The sequence below is a fragment of the Podarcis bocagei genome, assembly GCF_964188305.1.
Source record: "Podarcis bocagei genome assembly, chromosome: 5".
Taxonomy (NCBI): domain Eukaryota; kingdom Metazoa; phylum Chordata; class Lepidosauria; order Squamata; family Lacertidae; genus Podarcis; species Podarcis bocagei.
The window spans coordinates 58,888,762-58,905,384 of record NC_138129.1 but is presented as its reverse complement, the minus strand read 5'-3'; the positions used below and the strand labels follow the sequence as shown (position 1 = coordinate 58,905,384).

Here is a 16,623-nt window from a genome sequence, read left to right as displayed (position 1 = left end):
CCTCCATGAATTCCTCTAAACCTCTCTTAAAGTCATCCAAATTGTTGGCCAGCACTACCTCCTGTGGAGCAAATTCCGTTGTTTAGCTATGTGCTTTGTGGAAACGGTAGATATCACACACGTTTGACGGGGGTGGGGAGCTGTGGCTTTGAATATAAGGGTTGTTAGAGAATGAGAAGAAAGCTGAAGGAATCGGTGAGAAGGCTCTGAGATTGGGCAATGCTATAGGAAGGAACATTAGAATAGTAAGAATTACTACACACAAACCCATTTCGCCACATGTTGCATCTTGCCTTTAAGAACCACTGCATGCAATACTTTGTTATGCTCTTTGTAAATGTGTTTCTAAATAGTAGTTATGACATGACTGTCAAGTTCCTTCAAGAAGTATGGCACTTTACAAGTACAAAAAAGCTACTCAGGGGAGCAACTTACAATATTTACTTATTTTATTTTAAAAATCTATTCTGCCCTTCTGGCACAAAAGCACCACTCAGCAGGGCCTACAGCATTCATAGCTGTAAATGGTGGGGTGAAGGTTACAAGCAGAATTACATTCAGTTTCAAGAGTGGAGAAAATCCTGTATTCCTTCTGCTACAGTGAGTTTGCCCGGTGCCAAAAGGAAATGGATATTGAGAAAACTCTTAATTTCCTAGTAAATGTTTTTTATGTAAATGCCTTGTGTAGATGGTACATCATTACAGACACAACTTTCTTCTTCATCATCATCATTTTGCAAATGATGTATTTGAATAAGGAGAGTTGTAATGATCCTATCTGTTTCCCAAATATGCCAGGCAAAATTGACTTTGATTTCATTGCATTAAAATTGCTTCAATACTTACTTGAGATGAAAGGGACCCTCTTGCCATCTTCTCAAATCCAAGAGCCAGGACACAGTTAGCCATACCTTAAATACAAGTTATTGATTACTTTACACTTTAGATGGTTTTCTTTTTTAAAAAAAAAAAAGACAACAAACAAAACTCATAATTTCATATTATACACTTGAATCCAGGCAGGAGGCCTGGACCTGCAGCCAAGCTTTTCAAACATTTGGCTGAAAATATTCCACAGCATGCTAAAAGCTGGTTTTTAAATTTCCTATAGTCAATGATGGAACTGATAACACAAAGCCCATATGCATTTGCAGTAGGAACTAAAACAGAACTCACCTCCCTGGACCAATTGTCTGGCCATGAACAAAGCAGTTGATCCGGTAGAGCAGTTGTTGTTCACATTCATAATAGGAATACCCGTTAGCCCCAAACTATGATAAATGGCTCGCTGACCACAGGTTGAATCACCTTTATAATGAAAAAGAAGATGCAGAATCACACAACTGGCCAGAGGAGCATTGCATTCTCTATCCTCCTTCTGAAGCTGTTAAAGTACTCCAAACTTCTTAGCACTATGACAGGAAAATTCAATCCTAGGTATCTCCAGGTAAGGCTGAGAAGACTCCAGACTAAAACCCTAGAGGGCCACTCATTCTGTTTTTAATATTTAACAATACCATACATCCATTTAGTGTTCAAGAGCCCATAAGCAAGTATATTTTCTCAGGCAAGCTTTTCATAATCAGCTGACTATGCAGTTACAAATCAAAAGGTATAGGGTTAAATTGATTTCCACGTGTTTTATGCCATTTAAAACTAAAATTCTAGCCTTTCCTATTTTATCACCAGGCAATGAAGTTGAGAAAACTAGAATCTTACCCCTACAAGACACTTAGAAATGCCAATATGGTTATATAAATTTGTCAAATCCTGTCCCCGCCATCCAATCTCAGAGCAGTTTAAATGCCACAGCTAGCAGTTAATGCCAGAACAGAAAAACTGCTGCCTCAGTGATGCATTAGGTTAACAAGCAGACATTAAGAGTGGCAGATGAAGCCCAGGAAGAGAAGCCTTGAGGTCTTAACAGTAGCATTACTTACCATAAACATAGCCCACACATGCCTGCTCCACAGAAGTATAAGGGACACCTGCATCAGCAAGAGCCTTCTGACCTGAACATTTGAAAAAAATAGTTATGAAATCTTACCTAAATCTTTCAGTGGGTATTTAAATAACAAAACAAAACACTGATGGATTCCATTTTGAGAGGTACATTTAAAAAGCAAATGGATTGCAAGTATACTTCTGTACTCCTAAACGGATTACATTTTACAAGACTTAGACCAGTGCAGGCAAGATACAGTACCTGATGTTCTTTGAAACAGCCCAACTGCCTCAGTTCATAGGGTTACCAAGTCATTGGAGTTAGGTGTACATGGATACAGCTCACATAACACCATAGTAACTGGCAAAGGTTTTGTCAGACTGTTGGAATTACAGAAACCACTGCCAATGATAGGCAGCTGCACCTGTGTAACTTCAGGTCACTTATTACTGTGTGCATGTTCGCAGATAGCTGGGATGTGCTTGCAGGGGTTTCCCCACAGAGCAGCAGATTATAATCAGTCCTTGGCCTTTCACACTGCAGTGCTCAAGTCTTGTAGGGTTTCTTTTCTTGAAAGAAATGAATTTATTTCTTAAACAAATCTGAAGTTATAGTCTAATCCAGAGCTTTCCAAACTGTGTCGCGGCACATTAGTGTGTCGGCTGCTGTATGTGGTGTGAACACTCCCTCAGCAACACCCTGGGCTGGAAAGGGGTTAGTTTAACCTCCGGTTTGCTAGCAAAACTGAACTACTGTGTCGCAACATGACGCATGTCTAAAAAGCGTGTCATCAACATGAAAAGTTTGGAAAGCTCTGGTCTAATCATTAGAGCAACAAATTGTGATATGCAAACCCTGATGGTCAACTGATTGTTGGGCCTTGCAAAGCACTGCAAACTCTATGCAAGCCACAGCAATCAGCTCTGTTGGCGCTTGCAAAGCGTCATACATAGGGCTTTGCAGGCGCCACTGATCAGCTAACCAGTGATGATTGCAAACCCCCTTCTGGCTGCTCTACACCTGATATAAAGTGTAGGGCAGCTGGGTATGGCTTGGCCAAAACAGTTTAGCAACCCAAATTTGTATTTTTTATGTTGCAAACTGTTCTGTGAAGGGCAGTATGTAAATTAACAACAACAGAGGCCTAGCAGGCCTAATTAGCTCTCACAGGGCTGGGGGGAGGGGAAGTTCCCCACCAATACTCTAATGACTTGGGTTCATCGTTGCAGACACCAGCGCACACTTAAAGTGAGTTTTCAAGAAAGTTAAAAAACAGATTGTTTTACATAAACATTTATGCTACTCTAGCCAGGGCATTCCTCCCCACCTCCCTGATGTTATCCTACGCTGCCAAACCCTGACAACACCCAGACACACCTGGCAAAGCTCCTTAACTGGTAGCAACAATTGGCCACGCAATAGGCCTTCCTAGGCCTATGGCTCCTTGCCAAGGGCTGTTGCAACTGCTCTCACAGCAGCATTGCGATGTACTGGCACAGCAGCTGAGCCATGCTATCTCCAGACCCCTCAAAGTGCTCAGTTTTCTCTAGGGCACTGCCCCCTTCCCCCAGTGCAGTATAAGTTGTGAGCCAGACCCCATTATGATGAACCAACCTGCTTCTTTAGCCATGTCGGGGTAATCAAAATTTTCACGAGACCCAGGCTTTTCAAACTGTTAGAAAGAAAAGCATTTTTTTTTAATTTAAAAAAAGCAAGTCTATTTTCTTCACATTCATACTCATATAACTTCTAATCACACAAATTCTGCAGAGAGTGAAAGGACAAGGAAGTACACACTATACATGCACATGGTAACTGCCTTTTCCGATATTATATTTTAATATAGCCACTTGCCATTACACAAATTCAGCAATATATAGTGGTGCAAACAAATTATATGTTAAAAATTCCTGAAGTTTTGCTAAAGAAAAAAATCATGTTGCTAGAAGGAAGACAGAATCTCTCTGTTAAGCTATAACATTTCTGTTTATCTTTTGATGCACTATTTAGTAATGCCATTAAAATACCTGGCACTTTACAACGTAACAAGAATGCAGGTCTGTGCATTGGGACTGTACAAGTAGCTAACCGTCCCAAAGGTCCTTGCTCAGCTATTGCATAAGCTATCAACTTATCTTCCAAGAGGTTGTGACATTCCTCATTTTTTACATGCTAGCCTGACATATGCCAGACCAATAGGTAAGATTTAGAATTAGGAATCATATGAATGCTTAGAGCAAAGGAGAGAGGTCTGGAGCTAAATATTATGCCTGTGAACAGAAACTTCGCCCGTTCATGTGGAAGGGGCCCTTCAGATCCGGGCTCTAGCCCAGGCTTCCTCAACCTCGGCCCTCCAGATGTTTTGAGACTACAATTCCCATCAAGCCTGACCACTGGTCCTGCTAGCTAGGGATCATGGGAGTTGTAGGCCAAAAACATCTGGAGGGTTGAGGGTGAGGAAGCCTGCTCTAGTCTCTTCCATATTAATCTTCTAATAAAAACTTTCTGAAGTGGTTTTATTTATTTATTTATTGTTGCAGTTACGGTAATTCTATCACGTTTCCCCCCACTTTGCATCAAGGCAGCTACAGTAACAAATTCGCACAAATAATATTTACCCACCGACCCACATGCATATACACTCACACCCAACACCCCATGGAAATAGCATTGAAAAAAAATCGAGTCAGACAATAAAGCAGCAAAATAAAATTAGAAATATCTCAGACTTTATTAAAAGTCAGTGACAAAGAGAGACAGAGATGTTTTATGTCTCATCCCAGGTAGTGGGCAATCCCTAATGTTAGCCATATTCAGAGCATACCCACTAAAATAGAGTCAATTTATTTCTGTGGGTTACAATGGGTATGCTTTAGTATGATTTAGTTGGATATCAGGCACTATACGTGTGCCAAAAGCCATGTATGAATTTGGTTAATTTAGTATAAGCAACTGTTATATACACATTCTGGTCTTTTGGGGACCCTGACTATTGTTCCCCATAATTTCCCCTTGCCCCCTGTCAACAGAGCCTATACCTATACCCATTCCCTCCAATGAGCCTTTCCTTGCTTTGTTTGTCGGCTTGCATTTATTTCAGTGGATCCCTGCCTTGTCAACTAACATTCACAGCATTCTTTTTTCTCCAGTGAACCTTCTGGTTTCCTACTGAAAGCAAGGGGGAAATTGTCACTCGCACTGTCATAATATTCCTCCCCTTTAATTAGTCTTTCCCAACACAGGGGTGGCAGCGCTGGGAAGACTCTACCTGTTGAATTTCTTCCAGCCACACAGCTATCAAAGGGGCTGATGACTAGTATTGCTGGGGGGTCCCGTGCGGGGCCGACCCAACCTACCTTGCAGGGTTATTGCAAGGCTAAAAGAGGGGGTTGGAAGCCATGCAGACCACGCAGTTTCTTGGGAGCGATGGAAATGAGGTGCAGCCTGAAAAGGGGAGCACTCTAAGCGCTCTCATGCCCCCCCGCACTCCTTTCTCAACAGAGCAACCCATCCAGTACCTTAGTCATGCCGACTCCCACCACAAACACCCTCCTTCCTAGCCGGGACGGAGCCATCGCCGTTGCTCAGGATCGCCCTGCGCCCCCAACTGCAAGCCCGACGGCCACCAGAAGACGAGCGAGAGTCCTCTTTCTCCTCCCTGGCACTCGCGCACGGGTTGTTGGACTGGAGGGGGGAGGTTCCAGCCAAAGGTCGACGGCAGGGGCGGGGCCGCGTTCAGATTATCGCTCCGCCCCCCCATTCTTAAAGCAACAGTCTCTCTGAATCGACAAGCACCAATCGTGCAGGACGAAAGATGAAAATTAGTGGTTGCATATACAGTGGTACCTCGGGTTAAGAACTTAATTCGTTCTGGAGGTCCGTTCTTAACCTGAAACTGTTCTTAACCTGAGACGCCACTTTAGCTAATGGGGCCTCCCGTTGCCGCTACGCGATTTCTGTTCTCATCCTGAAGCAAAGTTCTTAACCCGAGGTACTATTTCTGGGTAAGCGGAGTCTGCAACCTGAAGCGTATGTAACCCGAGGTACCACTGTACACCTAGAAGAACCAGTGCCGGATTTACATAAGCTAAACAAGCTATACCTTAGGGCCCCGCTCTATTGGGGGCCCTCTAAAAATTTAAAGGGGAAAAAACCTGGATGTACATTTCCAAAATACTGTATAAGATAAAAAAGAAATAAAATAAAACCTACATACAGCAACAGTGTTTTGTGTTGTGTTTCCTATGATGTAAGTAATGGGCCCCGCCTGCTAGCCTGTTCCCTAAAATATCACTGGTTTGCTCATTTCTATATATAGGGTGCCTACATCCTGCATGGAGGGGTTGCATGGCTTTCAATACCTATTAGGTCCATAAATTCCCATATAGCATATAGTAAACACAAAAAACAGCGACAATTTGTTGTTGACAGCTGAACATATAAAGGGCCCCATTACCTTCAGTAGCTTAGAGCCTCATCAAACCTAATCCGGCCCTGAGAAGAACCATAGACTGTAGAGCTGGAAGGGGCCCGAGGGTCATTTAGTCCAACCCCCTGCAAACTCAGGAATCCTGCCCTCCAACCTTCTGGTTAAGCTTCTGTGAAGGTTGTTTTTGCAAAGGTGATGTTTTGAAAATCCTAAGCCAAAAACTTTGGAAAGAAAAGTTGGTTCTTGAAGGTTCAATTCCATAGCTTTCCCCACTTGCCTGAGAGTAAGCCCTACTGAATTCAGTAGGGTTTGCTTCTGAGGAGCCGTAGTTAGCATTGCCCTGTCAACTTGCTCCCGTTTAAGCCACGACATAGCAGAGAGAGACGCTATTCGCCCCCCCCCCCCAACAACAGTTAGCAGGCAAGGAGGCGGCGCCTTTCCACTCGTCCTCAGCTCCAGCTGCAAGGAAGTGAGCGATTGCTGCCTGCTATCGATCCGCCGCCGCTGCTCCTTTCAGACTTCCAAGAACGAATAAAAAACATAGAATCGCGATGCTCCGCTTGGGCAGAGGAGCCGCCTTGCTGCGGACGCTTCCCGCCCAGCCCCCGGGGGAAGGGGGCAAGATCCCCAGGAGAGCCGCGTCTGCCGGGAGGAAAAAAGAGATCCTGCTCGAAGTGCACGGAGAGGCTGGAGAGGGTGAGTGGAGCCCAACAGCCTCCTGAGGGTATCCGGGCCCAGTTGGGGAGGCCCAGGGCGGCTCTGCAATAAACGGGAGCTTCGCAGACGGCGGTGGGAGGGGGGGTCGTAGCTACTCCTGGAAGTTGTTGCAAGGGACGAGGTAACCTCCCGTCCAGCCCTTTGCATGTTTGCTTGTTAACTCGGAAGTAAGTCCCGCTGAGTTCCACAGGGCTTATACTCCGAGGTAAGTAGGCACAGGATTGCAGCGAGGCTATGGAAAGTGAATGGATGGATTTCATAAAGTTTATATGCCGCTTGAACCTCAGAGAGCGTTACCAAAAAAGAAAAAAGATAAATCAAGAAAATCATCACTAAAAAGTTTGCAACTGTAATTATAAAATTATAAAAGACAAATCCGCAGTAAAATAGGCTGGAACAAATTAAAACTCCTGCAAAGTTTCCTCAAACATCTCTGAAGAGAGAGCAACTGTAGTCTTCTATCAAAACCTGGGCAGCCCTGTCAATTATGCTGCCATCCTCCAATCACAAGCGTCCCAGTAAACAAAGATTAGCCGCGCATGAAAGGCACCATTGGGCGCGTCGCAGCTTGAAGGAGCCGTCTAGCCCATTTCAGGAATAGATGAGAGATCTGCTCCATTTGGGAAGGCTGCGCCTGTTGACCTCCAGTTGTGTTGGACTACAACTCCCTGGCACCTGGCTGGCAAAAGCTGGACTAAACACAGCAGGGATGGGGAAGCTGAGGCCTTCCGTATGTAGTTCAGTGGCAAAGCATCTGTCTTGCGTGCAGAAAGGGCTGGGCTCAACCCCCCTGCATCTCCAGAAAGGGCTGGGAGAGACTCCTGCCTAAAACACCGAGAGCTGCAGGCAGCCAGAGTAGACAGTACTGAGTTAGATAGGCCTAATGGTCTATTTCAGCATACGCAGCTTGCTGTGCTCCTATGCTATGCTCTAACTCCCATTAGCCCTAGCCAGAGCGGCCCAAGGTCAAGGATGGTGAAAGTTGTGGCTCCGAGAACATCTGCAAGGCCACTGGGTCTGTCTCTGGGCTAAGCCTAGCCTTGGTCACTGGGTTTGTGTCCCTCTCCCTCTCATTTGCATTCCACACACCCTGGAGTATTGTAAGCTGCCTTGAAAGCTCTGGCTGAAAAGTGGCTTAAATATTTAAAATCAACAATAAGAAATGGAGCTACCTCTAAACAATAAGTGAAAAAGAGTTCTTTATTTTATTTTGGAGTACAGGTATTGCAGAAATTCTGATGAACAGACCACATGCCAGAAATTCACTGGGGAAAGTGTTTGTGGATGAGGTGAGTGAAGATTGCCTTCCATCGTACAGATGATATTTGTATTTGTATTGGGATCCCAGGTAACTTAGTAGCCTCTTAGACCTTAGTAGAACCTAGAGTGTTTGAAGTGGAGACAAACAGCACAGTCTTATACATATCTAATAAGAAGTCCCATTGAATTAAAAAGGGATTACTCCCAGATAGGTGTGAGTAACAGCGATAGCATGCACAATAATTGGGTATGGGAGCTGTACTCCAGTGATCGCTGCAGGGGTGCTAACTTGCATAAAATATTAGGTAAGCCCAAGATCACAAGATGCAGTGCACGCACACCATTTGAATGGCAATGCCCATCAACGGGGGGGGGGGGGGGCAAAGGAACCTTGGCCCCTAGGAGTTGGCTCCTGTGCCTGGAGGACCAGCTTTTCCATCCTCAATATAGATAGGTTTGCAACCTGCATGTGCAGGATAGTCTAATATTTACATACTTTGCGTGGAAATGCTTATAAGTACAATAGCAAAACGATGGGTTGTATCCCATGCTAGTCCTACTCAGAATAGGCACACAGACATTATTAAATATGACTAACTTAGGTCCATTCATGTTAGTGAGTCTCTAGTCTGAGTAAAACTTATTTGGATACAAGCCAATCTATCAGCATGCTGTATATCTGATCCGCTTAACATGCTTGTGTGTACTTTCAGTTTCATTTTTTCAGTTCAGTACTCAGCAATGGTCACATAATAAATCAAATGAACTGGTAGAATTTTCTATTAATTGAAATCTGATGTTGCACCCGCTCTCTCCCGCTCTCCCCCTCAGCTGTTTGAAACCCTTGAAGTTCTCCATTTTGATGAGAGTATTCGCGTGGTGATAATTAAGAGCAAAGTGAAAGGCGTTTTTTGTGCAGGTGGGTAGAGTCATTCTCTGATTTAAGAAAATCAGAGGCAAATATATATGAATAAGCACAATAAATTGATTTTAAGCAATTACATGTTTTCCCTCACTGGATTTAATATGTATTTGTTGTGTCTTGTGTATCCTTGTGATTACAGAAATTGCTGCCTCCAAATCTAAAAGCTGAATTATTCTTAATACTAGGTATAAATATAGGGGTTTTTTGGGGGGTGTAGTTTTACTGCTTTTCTCATTGTATCTCATCCTGATTCATATTCCTGGCATTCTATTACCAGCAGCGGTGCAAACTTTAAATTCCAGAACATCTTGATTTCTACACTCTGCTGAGATCATTTGAACCTTGTGAAATATAGGACAAACATGATAGCAATTAATATGTGTAACTGACAATGGGCATTCTTCTGTTAGGGTATATCAATTATGTAGGAGGAGAATTGAACATGTATGCATTAGTCTGTCAAAATTGATTAATAAACTGCCAAAGCTAACAAGGCTTCCTGAAACCAAATTGCAAGTTGTCACTATCACAACCTAATCCTACACAGAATTAGGTATGTTTGCCTCTACAAGGGACTAAGCCGTATAATTATTTGTAGTTTACAGGGCAGTTACTAGTTCATTGAAGCACTGCTGTTGAACCCATTATGTTTCCTTTCTCTATCTCCACAACTGCCTTCTGCTGTTGTAAATTCAGGTGCCGACTTAAAAGAGCGTGCTAAGATGAGCAATACTGAAACTGACCATTTTGTTCAGAGGCTCAGAAGTTTAATGAATGGCATTGGTAAGTACCTCATCGTGAACTCCTTTGCATGTGATTGTCTTTTTAACAGGGATGGGTAACCTTTTGGACTCAGTAGGCCAGATCAAAGGGATGCAGATTGTGCTGTGGTCTAAACCACAGATCCTAGGGCTTGCCAATCAGAGGTGACGGGGTGAGCTCCCATTGCTCGGTCCCAGCTCTTGCCCACCTAGCAGTTTTGAAAGCATGTCAAAGTGCAAGTAGATAAATAGGTACCGCTCCGGAGGGAAGGTAAACTGTGTTTCTGTGCGCTGCTCTGGTTTTCCAGAAGCAGCTTAGTCATGCTGGCCACATGACCCAGAAACTGTATGCCGGCTCCCTCAGCCAGTAAAGTGAGATGAGTGCCACAACCCCAGAGTCATTCGCGACTGGACCTAACGATCAAGGGTACCTTTACCTTTACCTTCAGGGCCTGACTTCGACAGGCAGGAGGGACCACTCACTTGTCAGTCATTTGCCATCATGTCAGGTGACTGATAGGTAAGTGGTCCCGCCTACCCGCCAACAGTTTACGCATGGGGCTTGCTTACACAGCATGTCCCCTATGCTGGTGAAGCAGCATGCTGCAGGACTGAACTCTCTTCAAGCCTAAACACATCTAGAACAATGTTGCATTCATTTAAATGAAGCATTGCTTCTAAGTATTTGAGATCAGGGTGTCACTTCTTTCTTCTGTCTGAAATTCCTAAATGTTGCCTAGAACTACTTCAAAGAAAACATTTAATGAAACAACCCTGTTTGTGTAGGCTAAACTAACTTTTAAAAAATAAAGGCCTAATTCATATTAAGTCTCCCCATTCATCACTATGCTATTTTGGATAGGTTTACCAACTACTGGAAATGGTGCTGCACTGAATGTCTTGCTATTTAATTTTTACAGCTGCTCTGCCAATGCCCACCATTGCTGCCATAGAAGGCCATGCGTTGGGTGGGGGCTTGGAACTGGCACTAGCTTGTGATCTCCGCATGGCAGGTGAGTCCACCAGCACAACCGAGGTCTTCTACTCTCACTGCGATGACACTTAAAGTTGGTAATTGGTGTGCTAAAATTCCAAGTGCTAACATTTAGTGCTTTAAAGCACGTTGACACTGTACTATGTGCTAATGTAGCTTCTCCCCTTGTTGTGTTCTTGTTATAAATCAGCATCGTCGGCTAAGATGGGCTTGATTGAAACAACAAGAGGACTCTTTCCTGGTGCAGGTAGTGTAGCTTCATCCACTTTTTTTGCTGTTTTTACATTAATTATGTGTCCTATTGTGAGGTAATAATGCTATAATTAAGCTAAAACATCCCAGCAGTCCCAAGACCCCTCCCTAGTTCTGCCAGTTATTTAAGCAAGATTTCATCTTTGTTTTTCCTTTTTTTAAAAAAAGAAATTGGATATGTGAATACTCCCTTCTCCAGTTTTAAAACAGAAATGCTTCTATACTTACCATTTTGATCATAGGTGTGAGAGAGATATAATTTTAAAGACTGGCAGCCTGACATCTCAGTCACTTCGCCGGTTAACTGTTCATCCTAGCAAAGGAATGCCACATTTCCTCCTAGTAATTTTTCATCTGTAGCTACAAGTATTTCCTGAAATGTAAACTAAATCCCAGCTATTTTGGAATACTACAACATTTAGACACTATATAGAGAGGAAATTCGAAGATCTTATGATATTACCGTACATTGTGGAAATTCAGTCTCTGAGGCAGAACTTAATAGCTTTTCCACAATCTCATTTTTCACTTACTTAAAACAAACAAACATTCCCTCAAGTTGTGGTTGGATTCCCAACTCCCACCAGTCCCAGGACAGGGATAATGGAAGTCCAACTACATCTAGAGAGCCGCAGGTTCCCCATCTCTGAACTATAGCATACAGTCATACCTTGGTTCTCAAACAGAATCCATTCCAGAAGTCTGTTCAACTTCCAAAAATGTTCGAAAATTGGAACACTGATTTCCGGGTTTGTGGCATTCGGGAGCCAAAACGTTCAAGAACTAAGCTGTTTGAAAACCAAGGTACGACTGTATAGTTTAAGCATGGAAACCATAAAGATGTGCATCCTCTTAAAAATATGTTATGGATTTGGTTTTTTTCCTGTCTAGGTGGAACCCAGCGCCTACCACGCTGTATTGGACTAAGCCGTGCTAAAGAACTAATTTTTACTGGCAGACAGATTGATGGACAAGAGGCGTTTTCAATAGGTTTAGTTAATCATGTAGTGCCACAGAATGAGGAAGGGGATGCAGCTTACCAAAGAGCGCTGGCTTTGGCTGAAGAGATTGTTCCTCGGGTCAGTATATCTTTGCATTTGCCAAGTACCGTATTTTTCGCTCCATAGGACGCTCCTGACCAAAAGACGCACCAAGTTTTTAGAGAAGGAAAACAAGAAAAAAAATCTGACTCAAATTTTGTACTAAACTATTTAAAACAGCAAAGTGTGTGGCTCCTGTCCACTTTGCTGCTTTAAAGCGAGCCATGGTATATAATGATGAGAATGGAAAAAGGACACATTCCATTATAATGTAGCTGTTTTCATTATCACTGGGAAGTCAGTATTGGCAGCAGTCACAAAAACTAAAATTTGAGCATTTTACTGTTATTAATCAAGAATATTAATAGTCAGGGAGAGAAACCAGGGCTGTGCAAATGAGAAGTGCTTGGAGTATGGAGGAACAGCAAAAAGATGATGATGATGATGATGATGATGATGATGATGATAATAATAATAATAATAATAATAATAATAATAATAATAATAATAATAATAATAATTTATTATTTATACCCCGCCCATCTGGCTGGGCCTCCCCAGCCACTCTGGGCGGCTTCCAAAAGAATATTAAAATACTGTGAAGCTAAAGATCAAATGATTGTGCTCCAGTTCCTAAATCTCTGAAGTTTTCTCAAAACAGGCATGGTTGTTTTGAAAGGAAGATTCAAAATGGAGTGACTGAGCAAAGAACAGAGGAGGAAAAAAGGGCAGATAAATAGCTTCCATTCAATACCAAGAGAACACAATGTTTTTGGTTTAGTATAGGTGGACTGTACTTGTAAGAATTTGTATAATGAATTATAGAGTTGGAGTGGAATATCAGAGCCTCTTTTCAGCAGTAAAGATTAGCTACTAGGAACATGGTCCACACACACAGGATGTCTGGTTATAGCTGTGCAGCTGTCCGGACTTCAGGGGAAAGCAAAGTCTGTAGGCACAGCAGTGTAGCTCCCCACCCCCACCCCCACAAAGCACCCCAGCAGCACACAATCTTCCCTCTGCTTGCAAACCTTGTCGGGACTTCAGGGGAAAGCAGAGGCTGCCGGTAGAGCCGCGTGGCTCCTCCCCCCACCCCCAAAGAGCAGCCCGGGAGCGTACAGCCTTCCCGCTGCTTGCAAACCTTGTCGGGACTTCGGGGAAAGCAGAGGCTGCCGGCAGAGCACCGTGGCTCCTCCCCCCACCCCCAAAGAGCAGCCCAGGAGCACAGGACAACAGCGATTTGGCTCCAGGGAACACACATTCGCTCCATAAGACGCACAGACTTTTCCCCTTACTTTTTAGGAGGGAAAAAGTGCGTCCTATGGAGCGAAAAATACGGTAATGTCAAGGTTGCTTTATGTAATACATTGAATCTGTTGCAAAGTAAACCAGGTTAGAATTCTTTAGTTTCTGCCTTTCTGAATAATTTGATGTCCTCTGTAAAATTAAGCTAGTTTGCTGTTCGTTTAAAAACTGGTACAAACAGATATTTGGAGAACATTGTGCATAGTTTCTGTATAGTGATAACTATCCCCATCTTTAATGATACCATTTTGGATCTACAAGAGACTTATTGTATGCTGGTATACTTTGGAGCTCTTAGTCCTCAACAAGGCACTCAGTCAGGAACTAGACTGGGGGATGGAGCATGACTGTGTGTTTCCAATTACTCACAGAAGTTTGTATCTGCACTAGAATGTAGGTGAAATGATTTGTTTTTCTTGATCAATTTGAGATGTTTCATCGGAAGCAATTCATAAATGGAAATTATATATATTCTCTTTAAAGGCTCCCATAGCTGTGAAAATGGGAAAAGTGGCTATAAACAAAGGGAGTGAGGTAAAGTATGCTTTTTATAACCGTCTTTGTTAGTTTATTATTAAACCAGCAGAACCCCACCAAAACAGTTGCTTCTAGAGTGGCATAACTCATTTGTATCATAACTCATAAGAAGCTGTTTGCCCTTGGCTCCTTCCTTCTCCCTCCTATGTCTTTCCTCAGGCCTGTCATTTCTGCACTTCCACCCAATTAAATATTGCCTATAAAAACAGGTGGACAGCAATACAAGCAACAGTGAGGCAGAGATTTGTTTTGTTTAAGCAAAGACTGGATTATATTGGGCACATATAAAGTAGGGTCCAGAGAGGTAACCTTATTAGTCTGTCTTTTAGTACCTTAAAAACTAAAGGACTTGTTGTGACAGCAGCTTCAACAAATGCTTCTATCTGATAAAGGGGTTCCTAGTCCACAAAAAACTTTTACTACACGTTAGTCTTTAAGGCCCACAACCCTTGCTATTTAAAGGGCAGTTACTCATTTTAACGTAATGGTGAAGACTGATACCTTTCAGTCACTTCATCGAGTCTGTCATGATACTGTTACATTTGCATCTTGCAAAATTGCTATTTTAAGTGCACACTTTCTCACATGCAATTAAGATTTCTCTTTTTCCAGGTGGATATTGCCTCTGGTATGGCTATTGAAAGAATGTGTTATGCCCAGGTAAGCTAGCCTTTAATTAAACCCTGCTTTCCCCCACTTAAGTGTTCACTTTATGCATATTAAAGTGTTCAGCTGTGAAACACTTCTATCTATGATTTGGCCCCCAAAGGTGCAATTGCACTCAGAAACTTACCTGGAATGTTTGACTTTCCTCAGTTCTTACCTGAGAGCATTGTTTCTAGCATCCCTCTACAAACAGCTGTACACTCAGAGCATCTAATAAGGCTGCGCAGGATTCATCAGTTGAGAGCTGTAATGTGTACACACCACTATGATATTGATTGGAAAAATAGATGTGATGGGATCAGCAGACTGAGCACTCTACATCGGTTACTTCATAAAGGAAAGAGTGAAGGGATATGTTTGTATACTCCCCCCCCCCCCAAGGATGGTGGCAATTAGGAAATATAGTATTGGTGTTTCTGTCTTTTATATACAGAATATCCCTACAAGAGACCGGGAGGAAGGAATGGCAGCTTTTATAGAGAAACGGCCACCTAAGTTCATTGGGAAGTGACTTTTGTCCAACATCGTTCAGGTGACTGAAGACAATTGCAAGAAGTTACGAGAAGGCTGGGTCTTATTACAAATTTTTTTCTACATAAATTTTATATTCAGACAACATACTGTTTCACTTGTTTACTCCTTTTCAGTCAGAAGTGTATATGTGCTTAATGCTTGTAGTAGGAATGTAGATATATGCTGGGGATTGAGTATAGTACCAATAGCAGAAAGGCAAAGTCATGCTGATAATTTAAGAGGATGTTACGAGAAGACCTGTCATCTTAGGATGTTCATCCTCATTCTTGGTTTCTACACCACTGCTAGAATGCCTTTATAGTCATACAGAATGTTCTTTCAGTGTTCATCCAGGAGGACGTAAGGGAGGTGCCAAGTTCTTAGAAAGGTAAAAATGCTCCTTTTTAGAAGACCTCTAAACTCATATGCAGCTTATCATATGTGAGAACAGTTGGCATCACCTTCAGCGTACCAAAAATATTTGAGAACACGGCTTTCAGCACTTTCAAGACAGCAGTACCCTAAATGCACTAATTCACAGTCCATGAAATGGTTACGGATAAAGCTTTTCTTGTAAAATAGGAAAGATACTCCTGCCTTTGGCATCTGCAAAATGGGATGAACAGTTAAGCTTCAGGAGCTTAACTCAGAAAAGGAATGCAAGTAGCATTGGCCAACATGATAGACAATTTCTCTTTTACTAAAAGCAAACTATCACCAACTACAGCTATTACACATTATGCCAATTGCACAATAACAAAGATGGCTTGTGCTTAATTTATAAGAGGGGAGATGAGCAGGATTATCAAGAGCCTACAGTACATAAATGGGTGAAACACTTGCCTGAGTTTTCCCTCTTTATCAGTGAGCAAAGGCCAAACTAGATCTTATGGCTGCACAAGCCAGCTGTTCTGTGCAAGCTCTTCTATGAAGTGGAGGGGGCACAATTTAAAAGCACATTGTAGGAATGTGGAATCCTTTGACTGCCTGCACCAGGCATAGGCAAACTCGGCCCTCCAGATGTTTTGGGACTAAAACTCCCATCATCCCTAGCTAATGGGACCAGTGGTCAGGGATGATGGGAGTTGTAGTCCCATAACATCTGGAGGGCTGAGTTTGCCTAGCCTGCACTTTCCGTCTAAAACCACTCGCCTCCATCTGTTTTTCTGAGCAGAGAGGTTAATACATAACATCTAGCTTAGCCCTAACATCCTGTCACTCCTTTGAAAACTCAACACCAGGCATCCCCAAACTAGGCCCTCCAACTGTTTTGGAACTA

General features: G+C 42.8%; 2 protein-coding genes across 2 annotated transcripts in view; one reads left to right on the top strand and one right to left on the bottom strand.

Moving 5' to 3' along the window:
* Positions 1 to 5,634, bottom strand: part of SCP2 (sterol carrier protein 2) — a 28,898-nt gene extending 23,264 nt beyond the window's left edge. Inside the window, exons 1-5 of the mRNA XM_081195408.1 lie at positions 5,464 to 5,634; positions 3,560 to 3,617; positions 1,941 to 2,012; positions 1,177 to 1,308; positions 847 to 911 (exon numbers count right to left, since the gene is read on the bottom strand). Coding sequence (XP_081051534.1) covers positions 847 to 911; positions 1,177 to 1,308; positions 1,941 to 2,012; positions 3,560 to 3,617; positions 5,464 to 5,520 — 384 coding nt within the window. The 5' untranslated portion in view covers positions 5,521 to 5,634. The remainder of the gene's footprint in view (positions 1 to 846; positions 912 to 1,176; positions 1,309 to 1,940; positions 2,013 to 3,559; positions 3,618 to 5,463) is intronic.
* Positions 5,635 to 6,497: 863 nt separating this feature from the next.
* On the top strand, positions 6,498 to 15,447 carry ECHDC2 (enoyl-CoA hydratase domain containing 2). The gene is made up of 10 exons (XM_081195377.1): positions 6,498 to 7,070; positions 8,313 to 8,380; positions 9,183 to 9,270; positions 9,973 to 10,059; positions 10,958 to 11,050; positions 11,222 to 11,278; positions 12,175 to 12,362; positions 14,112 to 14,162; positions 14,778 to 14,825; positions 15,265 to 15,447. The coding sequence occupies exons 1-10, from the start codon at positions 6,926 to 6,928 to the stop codon at positions 15,340 to 15,342; spliced, it is 903 nt and encodes a 300-aa protein (XP_081051503.1). The 5' UTR covers positions 6,498 to 6,925; the 3' UTR covers positions 15,343 to 15,447.
* The last annotated feature ends 1,176 nt before the right edge of the window (positions 15,448 to 16,623 follow it).